Consider the following 10,538-nt stretch of genomic DNA (forward strand, 5'->3'; position numbering starts at 1 on the left):
AGAATTTGAGCATCATCTACGCCGATCTTATTAACAGGTGCGAAAAATCACAGCGTAATAAGATTTCAGGTAATTCTAATATCTCCTCATTGCACTCTTCAAGGTTTGAACTCCAATCTTAATCGAGACTGGGTATCGAGTCACTTGGCATTAGTCCAGATTTTAATATCAGCTGAACATCTACAAAGACAGCGATTCACACTCTTCAGCACGGAATTTGGGTGTGACACAATATTCGGTGACCGCTACAGGACATTAATACCGGATTGTGAAGAGAGGATTAAGCTAATGAGCGAGAGTGGTTTTGAACCAAGTTCAATCAAGATGCATCAAAGGCAATGAAATGCCTTTGCTCTTTTCAATCGAGCCAGTTCATTTTAGTAAGGTGAAAGTATCATTTAGCTTATTGCAAGATAAGTTTGAGAGCATAAAATCCATCAACACGGATATAGGTGGAATTCGTTTAAAAGATGATGTCTCAGAAGAACAGTTACTCCTACAAGCAAAGGTTGATGGAGAACTCTTGCACAATTGGGAACAAGGACGAAATTACCAGTAAAATGAAAATATATGGAAGTTGAACATGTAAAATGTGATGGATATGTACACCTAATTCTCTTTTTACACGAATTGTTTTGTTTTAATACGATTTTTAATATTCTATGAATTTTTTAAAAGAATTTTTCTTATGATTTTTTTTCATGTTTATATGAATTTTTTCATTCTCCTTCAGAAATATGCATTGTAACTTCATCATTTTGATGGTAATCATTTTGTACAACATGACCCTGATGAGGAATGAGCTGCGAAATTTCAACGTGAACTGAAATCATTAATGGCATCTTATAGGAAACTTTATAACGGTTTATCACGAAATCAAACACGATCTTTAATGACTGACTTCCTTCTAAAAATTGCTGAATTATCAACACAAGAGACTAGAGATTATAGCACAGAAATAATTTCACAAAATGACGAATAAAATAATTCTAACGATAGCAACGATAGTCTTACGCAAACGTGTGTGTTTATTGTGTGTCAATGCATAAAATTTTGTTATGTTTATATTATTTTTACTTTTTTTATATTAATGAATTTCAGATATTATTTTCTTTTTTCTTTAAGTATAATTTATTTTTGATCATATATTCAATAAATTAAAATGTGCAAGCACGGAATAAATTCTTAAGTGAACTCTAAAAAGAATTTTTTAATATAGTTTATTTTCTTTTCAGTCGCTTTTTTAGATCTGGAACCAGTCTATTTTTCCACTTAGTCAATATCTTTTTTACACGAATTTTTTGGGAACGCATCTATCGTGTTAAAAGAGAATTAGGTTTACATGGAATTTCAAATTTGATCCTCAACATTGGGATCTCGGAAACTAGAGAAGGTATTATGCGCTTAACCAAATGCCGTTTTCAAAATTTGTTTTTTTACGAGTACTGCTGAAGTTATCCGAAAAAAAAAACTAAAAATTGGAGATTTCGTTTTTACTTTTTAGCGTTATTTGACAAGGAAGCCCAAAACCACAAGCACATTTATATAGCTAGTTTTTCTCAGCTACACGAAGACGTTTTCAGGTTCGTCTTCGGATGTTTCGTCTTTCGGCTACTATCAACTTTATTTTTTCTTATGGGCGCGACGATGGATTTTTATTAAATTATTATTAACTACTACAACAAGCATTTAAATTGACGAGCTTCTTGTTGGACACAAACGAGCACGTCGATTTAAATTAGCGACAGCCCTAGTAATGTCTGTTCTTCTAACTGAACTGAATTGTGTAATGTTATTTTTTCTAAGTTCTTCTATTGTGTTATACGCTTGCTTCCCATATACCTAATTTTTCAAAGTGGCCCACAAAAAAGTATCTAAAACTGTAAGGTCGAGGGACCTTGCCGGCCCCGAATTTCCTATCCACTTATGTGGAAATCTTTGATTTAAATAGTTGCAAATGGCTGTAATATTATGTGGAGGAGCCCGTCATGCTGAAACCAGTATCTATTATAATTGGTAAGTGACAACCCATCGATATATTCTTCAAATTGGATTATCAAGAATTGAAGATATGTTTCATTGTTTGAAGTCCCATTGAAAAAATAAGGTCCCATCAGTTAATTGTTACGAATTCCAGCCGATACATTCAAATGAAAGCGAACTTGTGGTCTAATTTCCCTAAAGTGTCTATGGTTATTTTGATTCCAAATATGTTCATTATTTCTATTAAAGACATCACAGTGTGAAAAAATACTTTCGTCCGTTCAAATAATGATTTTTTAAAAATCTGGAGAATCATCCTTATTTGAGAGCCAATTGCAAAACTCGATTCTTTTCTGAGGATCACCTGGACCTGTGGCACATGTGTATTTTATAACATTTTAAACCACTTCCTTTAAATGCTCTCCAGATGCTGATATGCGGTTCATCCATACCTAATTAAACTTCATAGGTTGATTATCAAGGGTTCGCAATGATCTAACGAAAGCAAGAAAATGGCGTTATTTTTAAATATGAAATTTAGTTTTACCTCTGCCAATATGTAGTTAGTACCTTTTCTCATTCTACTTTCATGCTTCATCGAGTAAATGCAACGTTTCATGTTACTTACAACTGTTTTAGATAGGAATATTTATCGAAGAAAGCACAATTTCCTACTGCATATATTTTTTTAAGGAAAAACGTGGTGGTACTTCGCATACACTAATTTTCTTGACACTAATTCTGCCCTACGATAACCCATATCTTTAAGCATACTTTTTTATTACATTATCTTATAAGCGCATGAACAAATTATAGTCCATAACCAGTCATCTGCAAATGAAGTATCTAGGTAATTTTAGTAATTACTACTATACATGAAGGTGACCTTTAACAGTTAAATCTTTTAATTACCCGGTAAAACTATTCTGCTTATTGGCATATTGGAAAGTACGTAATCTGGAAATATTCCCGTTAACCTGAACGAGCTAACCTGAACTAACTTACCCACCAAAACATCTCGGGTTTTCATTCTTCCCCCCTCAGGAACCGCCGAAAAACATTACTTCACAGGGGGACAATTTTTTTGTGTTTTGGAACTCTCGACCATAATGAACCTCCATACAACATAACAGTAGAACAGAACGGGCTAATCTGAACTAACCCGGAAATATTCCAAGTTATGTATTTTCCATTTGCGCTTTTTTTAAATGTCAAAAAATAAATATTCGACTCAAAAGAGTTAATTATGGCAATTTAATAGTTGCTAAATGAACTTTTCATCATATTCATGCACGACATTCATGATCATTTGAGCAATTATTGTTTTCCGTTTGTTTGACCTGCACCTATGGTTTATTTTCAGCCTTTAATACAAGGTGTAGCTCAACGTTATGATGATTTATCAGGGAGCGATAGTGGTTTTGAAAAACAATAAAAAAATGCCATAGACTTATAACGCATCATTTTCGATACATACGGTGGTAAAGTTTCACATTTTTTCTCATATTTTGTGTTTTTTCACATATGCCTTGTCCCTGTTGTGTTGTGTCAAATTTTTAAAATTTCGTACATCTATTTTATTTACGATCCTCTTCAACAGTACGTTAAAATCGCCGATAACCATATACAGTGTGTTGTGCTTTTTTGGATCATATACTATTTTATGTTTTGTATTTTTTTGGAACACCCTGTTTAAATTCTGGTACCAAATTAAAATTCCTTCTTCAGTTCTTTAGATTTTTCGCATCTTTCACCGTTTTCATAGAATTCACAAAAATATCTATGGATGCAAATGCAGAATGTAAAGAAAGTAAGAAAAAAATCATTATCTGGCTCAGCATCAACTATCTGAACCAATTCGTGGCATTTAATTAAATTTCTTATAGTAAAAATAAACCTAAACGACAACAAAATAATAAAAACTGTTGAAAATATTCACCTGTGTTTAAAGAAATATGAAACTGCCACCCTGTATATAAAAAAATTACGCGTTTTTGACCATAAGTCTATTAGCATTTATTTATTATTTCATAGAGTACTTTCTCTCCCTAAAATATCTCTATGATGATATGTTACACCCTGTATACATCTGAATGAAAAACAACTTTCGGATAAGGTCTCGATAAATAGTGCGTTTGATTCATACCCGAAGTTCAACGTTAAACTATGTCCATTAAGCTACAGTAAACTCTAAACATCAAAAATCAAGATATTTTTCAAGACCACCGCCAAAAAGGTGGAAAAGTTCCTTTGAGCACTCAGAAAACTTTCGAAATCGCGTTGCATTGGTAAATAAAATAAACGTTATTTACCACCCATCTTCTGGCGTATCCGGTAGTTGCTTCTTCCTTAATATTCCCTCAACGCAAATTCTATCTAATCTCAGGTCAAGATTTTCTCTCTGAAGCTCTATTTGCCTTCTTTTCTTCAGAGAGATCGACTTTTGCCATCTTCTGCTTCTTTTTTGTTAATTCAGTTCACTGCCCTCTGCAGTGTCTTTTCATGGCAGAAACACGTTTATGAGCTCCTCGAAAATTGTTCTTCATTCCAGGTTACCAGAACTACAGCAGCAGGAAAGATCGCGACAAAATAAAGCAGAATATACTCAACGATTTTACTGTTACGTACTCGTTTTCAATTTATCTATGTTTACGAACTCTAATTATAGCTTCGAATATAAACTGCTTCGAAAGTTAATAATATTCCACAGTTATTAGACCTAACAAGATGAATTTTAATTTCTTATACGGTGCCTTATACAGCAATGGAAAATAATCCTCTACTTGTCGGGCATAGATAGTAAAATTTGATTACGTAAGGGGAAGGAGGCTAAAATTACTTTAAGAAAAAGTTGCGAAGAAAAACGTTTTAAAAATTGTAGTAACCGAAAATGACCTTCTACGGCAATGAATCCTCTACCGAGTACCACTCTCAGTACTACCCAGTACTACCCACTTTCTCTCAGTACTATCCCGACCCATTGGACAGAGACAGTAAAATCAGAAACTCGATTATGTAGGAATCAGAGGGATAAGGGAACTGTATTTCACCACAAGAAACCTCGGTGAGGTAAAACTTCAAGAAGAGCAAACTTTTTAAAATGTGTTAATCGAAACTAACAATCTGCACCAACAACTTTGAGAGCGAATAATCATCCATATGTTGGGCACAAATTAATTGTAATAAAAATTAATAAGGAAAGAAATCCATGTTAGTCCCAGCAACGGAAAAGGTAGGCAGATTCAATCTCGAGCAGAGGATATTCAATAACTTAATTAGACGTTTGTGGTAGCTTCCATAATATATACGAGGGTCGACTGATAACTTTTGTACACATACGTGTAGCACGGAAATGAAACGAATTATTAGAACGGAATAAAAACATAGATAAAAGCACAATTCTTCAGCTACAAAATGCAATATTTAGTTTCAATATAATCTCCGTTTATACTCATACATTTCTCCCAAGTTTTTGCACTTCGTCACTATAGAATTCTAGTCGTCTTTCGCGGATCCAAGTAGTCACAGTTTCCTTCACTTCATCGTCGGAGATGGAATGGTTACCCATGAGATACCTCTTGAGATGAGGGAAGAAGTTGAAGTCACACGGAGCCAAATCCGGAGAATATTGTGGATGTGGAATAGGCTTAAACTTAAATTTGTTAATGTTGTGTGTCATAAAATGTGTGAGGTCGCGCATTGTCACGTAGAAGGATTAAGGGCATTGTGGTCTTTCGCACGCGATACACTCGTGTTCTAAGGTGTCTTGACATTTCAATATATCGTTCAGAGTTGACAGTTTCCCATGTTTGAGATATTCAGTCACGTAAACGTGCTTGGCATCCCAAAACGCCGTCAAAAAAAGTTTCTTCGTCGATGCTTGGGTTTTGAATTTTTTGGGCCTTGGTGAAGTATAATGTCTATATTCCAAGCTTTGACCTGTTTCTTCGGGGTCGTAATGATGTACCCAAGTTTCGTCTCCAGTGACTATATTGAAAAGAAAATAATTTCCTTCATCATGGTAAGGTTGTAAAAGTTGTTGACTACATTTAAGACGGCGCCGTTGCTGTTCCTCTGTCAGTTTGCGCGGTTCCCACCGAGCACAGATTTTACGGTAATCCAATTGCTGGATAATATAGCCTACTCGTTCTTTAGATATTCCTAAACGGATGGCAATTTGTTGTTGGGTATTTCGCCGGTCACCTCGAATCAAATTTTCCACCTTCTTTCGAAGTTTGCCGTCTGTTGCAGAAACAGGCCGTCTAACTCGATCCATAATTGTCGCTTTCCCAGCACCACATTCACGAAATTTCAACACCCACTTCTTTACAGTGCTTCTATCAACAGAATCATCGTTTCAAAGCAATTTCAGAGATTTACAGAGGAGGATTTTAGCTGTCATTTGTCATCAAGCGCAACTCGATAGTACCTTTCATTTCCGTGTGGCGTGCTAGTGTGCAATACTTATCAACCAAACCTCGTATTTATCTCGAATTTGAGTTTATTCCCGTAATTATGTGATGTCATTGTTCAGATATGAATTCCAACCTTGGAAGCACATAATAGTTCACAGTTATCAGATCCCACCATGATTGCGTTTATTTAATTATCAAGAATACAAATTTGTAGCTTTGAACAGTTCCTCTAGACAGGGTCACGAGCACAAAACGTTTGTCAATAAATCGACTATTTTAATTGCTTTTTTCTCGTTCTTCCCAATGATTTTCGAAGATGGAGTCATCCGAACTCCAGATCTCAAATTTGACGAAAAATGTGGCGGTATTGGCAAGGTTTTGTTTGACTCCTGCAGGAAATATCATAATAGAATTGCAGTGGTAAGTACCTGTCCTAACGCCATTCAAATTCGATATTTATCACTTTCCTTTAACAAAAGATCAACAATGTAACTGAAGAATGGGACACGTACTCGGATCTCCTGAGCAAATGCATGGCGACCGCCTCGGCCCTCCGGAAACGAGGGTTGCAACCCCAAAACACCATTGCGTTGTGCTCGAATAAGGAAAACATAAATGCGAACATCCCCCTCATCGCAGCTCAGTTTTTGGGGTGCATTTCCTTCAGTGTGGACCCTTCTCACACGGTGGAGGAATGTGCTGAGTTTTTCGAGCAAGTCCCACCGAAAATCGTCTTCGCCACTGGTTAGTGACGGTGAAAAATCGCTATTCTGAAAGTATCACTATGTTTTATGCAGCTCAATCTAAGGACATGATATCCAAGGCTCTGAAACGTCTAGGGATTGACGCTGAAATCATAGTGTTTGGGGAGCAATTCAAAAAGGAGTTTTTGGATAACAAAGAACAATTCCTGCCGATTGATATAAAAGATTTGTACACTACCTCTATGATACATTTTAGTAGTGGAACCACTGGTACTCCCAAGGCTATATGCCTTAGTCACTATTACCTCTTTGCGTTAGAGTTTTGCCTGGGGTAAATTTTGTTGGGATGCCATTCTCGAGAGGTCACCAAGCCTGCTTTTAGATTAGGACCCACAGTGGTGGGGCCAAATCATCACCAGCTCAACAACCACCCGATGGGTTCAGTTTCCCTGAAGTACACCAACTGGTACTGGGTCTCTTCAACTATCGATTTGGTAACAAATATTTTGGCGGGGGGGTGCCGACTTCTGAGGGACCGATTTGATGCTCAAGAATTCTGGAGAAGTACTGACAAATATCGCGTATGTTAACAATAATTTTCAGTCTACAAAACCTACATTCAAATAGGTTACAGACGTCTTTTTGATGCCTCTGCAGTGTGTAGAGCTTTCAGAATCAGTGAAACCTGAAGACGTGGATATTTCCAGTTTGTTTAGAATTACTACAGGATCTTATATTTTGCATAATGATTTTATATACAAATTAAAGGAGATTATGCCAAGTATGGGCCTCTTGGACTATCCAATATTTTTGGCATGATCTGTCGTTCTTGTAGATGTAATTATTGGTCAATCGTACGGTATGACTGAATGCGGTGAAGTCACATCGTTCAGTCCTTATTCATCGAAATCAAAAGATCTGCAGCGTCTTAAGCCCAATTTTTGTGGAATGCCAGTCGAAGGATTACACTACAAGGTCATAGATGTGGAAACTAGAAAGAAATGTGGTCCAAATCAACAGGGAGAACTTTACCTGAAAGGAAAGAAAATATTTAGATGCTTCTACAACAAAGATGCCTCAATATCTTTTGATGAAGAAGGCTTTTTCAAGACGGGAGATTTGGTCTACTTTGACGAAGATTTCTGCTTCTATATTATGGACAGAATTAAAAACGTTTTAAGGTGATAAACCACTTTTTTCAAGTCTAGAAAGGCCGGAGAAATTTTAGATGGAACGACCGCTTCGTGTTCCTGTATCACGTTGAAAGAGTGCTATTGAACCATCCAGCAGTGAACAATGCTATAGTGATAGGGATTCCACATAAGAGGGAAGGAGAGAGGATGATGGGAGTCGTACAGCTAAAGAAAGATGCAGATGTTGTGACGGAAGAAGAGTTGACTAATTACGTGAACCAGAGGGTTGAAGATCATAAAAGGTGAGAACTTTGAATGTCGGCGCTATGGAGATGAGATAATAATAATTGCTCCCAAGATTGTGTCGTATACATACAGTGTGGAAATTTTGGATGGAACAGTCCATGTAACTAAGATGCCGAACATATGCGGCCAAAATCTTCGGACACGTCGATTTTTTTTTTTTTTCAGTTTTTTTGATGGTAAATTCATGTATACAGGGTAGTCCAAAAATGAGATACGACCATCAACTTTGTTTTTTCAAATAGAAACACCTATTTTTTATTTCATTTTTGAATTCTACGCAAAATTCTAAGTGGGTTTTATATATCATATCCTATACCTAAACGCAAAAGGTCTCGAGAAATTTACGATTGAACATATCAAAAACTAAAACTTTTGATTTCTTTTAAAATTTTTTGGTTCTGAAAAGGACCAATTTAACACAAAATAACGTCCCCTCATTGCCACGTTAACGTTAGGGCTTATTTAAATGACATTTTTCCTGAATGCTGGATTGGGAGATGAGGGGTAATTGAATGGCCGGCACGATCACCTGACCTCACGCCTTCAGATTATTTTCTATTGGGTTATCTTAAGAGTAAGGTATAGTTTAACCAACTAGCAACTATCGGAAAGCCTTAAAAGAAAGAATCCGTAATGAAATAAGAACAATTACCCCAGCCATGCTTCAAAATGCCAAATAGGAGTTCATTCATTGTCTTGCTTCCTGTTAAGAAGTAGGTGGGATCCAATATGAAAATTTAATTTAATTGCTGCTTGTTGTTTTATTTTGTATTAAATCAGTCCTATTCAGGACTAAAGAAATCAAAAGTTTTATTTTTTGATATGTTCAATCGTAAATTTTTCGAGACCTGTTGCGTTTAGGCATAGAATATGGTACATGAAACACACTTAGAATTTAGCGTAGAATTCAAAAATGAAATCAAAAATATATATTTCCATTCGAAAAAACAAAGTTGCTGGTCGTACCTGATTTTTAGACTACTCTGTATACATGAATTTACCATAAAAAAACCGCAAAGAAAGATAAAAATCGACGTGTCCGAGGATTTTGGCCGCATATGTTCGGCTTCTTGGTTATATGGACTGTTCCATCCTAAACCTTCCACTGTATAATAAGTAATGATGCTAAGTTCTGTTTAGTCAGTTATTTTTGTCATAAGAGCCTTGTAATTAAGTAAACTAGAAATGTTGTAATTTATAGTCATAATAACAATATCACTTCTCTTTTACTGCAACGCAAACAAGTTGAGTTTTATCTTTATGTTTTAGATTGCGAGAAGGAGTCACCTTCGTCGAAAATTTTCCGACCACCATCACAGGAAAAATAAACAGGCTAAAATTAAAAAAGATGATACTGCAAAATTAAAAAAAATGATTTTTACAGTCATATTTACGTAGAAATTTTGGTGGTGGATTATTGAAACTATAAAAAAATCTATTTTTGTTTTTGAGACGAAAATCGATAGTGTTTTATTGGTCTTCCTCCTATAGTTCCCGAGATTTCTCACATGAACATCGAAATTTTCCTGCTCCTTACGTAACTGGAAAATAATGATACAGATTATGAGGTAAAATGTGAATGCTCCTCTTCCTGCGACGTTTGCAGAGTTGACCACATATTCTCTTGGTAAACAAATATTATAGAAAATTGGACTCGAGGGCTGGAGAAACCGTACTGAAAAGAAATGAACAGCTGAGCAAAGCAAAAGATTTCGGTAAAACCAAAACGACGAATTTTCTGCTAAATTCGTATTCCAATTTCCCTGGACTAGATGTATGCAGACCACTTAACCCACTATTTACATTGCCACACTAATAAACCGCCATGATCATCGCGACGAGATAACCCGAACCAATTTGCTGAACTTAATGTATTGAATTATCACCAGGTACGGCCTATTGCAAGAGAATTAATTTATTCTCGATAAGGAATAAGGAAAAAAGGCGCAGAAAAAGTACGTTCCAAGTACGACTGGTGCTGCTATTATACCATTAAG

General features: G+C 35.8%; 1 protein-coding gene across 1 annotated transcript; it reads left to right on the top strand.

Moving 5' to 3' along the window:
* Positions 1–6,620: 6,620 nt before the first annotated feature.
* LOC136419191 (luciferin 4-monooxygenase-like) lies at positions 6,621–9,967 on the top strand. The gene is made up of 8 exons (XM_066405391.1): positions 6,621–6,818; positions 6,878–7,142; positions 7,196–7,433; positions 7,485–7,683; positions 7,730–7,883; positions 7,938–8,283; positions 8,331–8,537; positions 9,811–9,967. The coding sequence occupies exons 1-8, from the start codon at positions 6,702–6,704 to the stop codon at positions 9,905–9,907; spliced, it is 1,623 nt and encodes a 540-aa protein (XP_066261488.1). The 5' UTR covers positions 6,621–6,701; the 3' UTR covers positions 9,908–9,967.
* The last annotated feature ends 571 nt before the right edge of the window (positions 9,968–10,538 follow it).

This window comes from Euwallacea similis, chromosome 2, assembly GCF_039881205.1.
Source record: "Euwallacea similis isolate ESF13 chromosome 2, ESF131.1, whole genome shotgun sequence".
In the NCBI taxonomy this organism is placed as follows: domain Eukaryota; kingdom Metazoa; phylum Arthropoda; class Insecta; order Coleoptera; family Curculionidae; genus Euwallacea; species Euwallacea similis.

Coding starts and splice junctions, on each gene's coding strand:
- LOC136419191 (XM_066405391.1), top strand. CDS start 6,702: ATGATTTTCGAAGATGGAGTCATCCGAACTCCAGATCTCAAATTTGAC. Junction 7,434..7,484: donor GCGTTAGAGTTTTGCCTGGG/GTAAATTTTGTT, acceptor GCCTGCTTTTAG/ATTAGGACCCACAGTGGTGG. Junction 8,284..8,330: donor AGAATTAAAAACGTTTTAAG/GTGATAAACCAC, acceptor GAGAAATTTTAG/ATGGAACGACCGCTTCGTGT.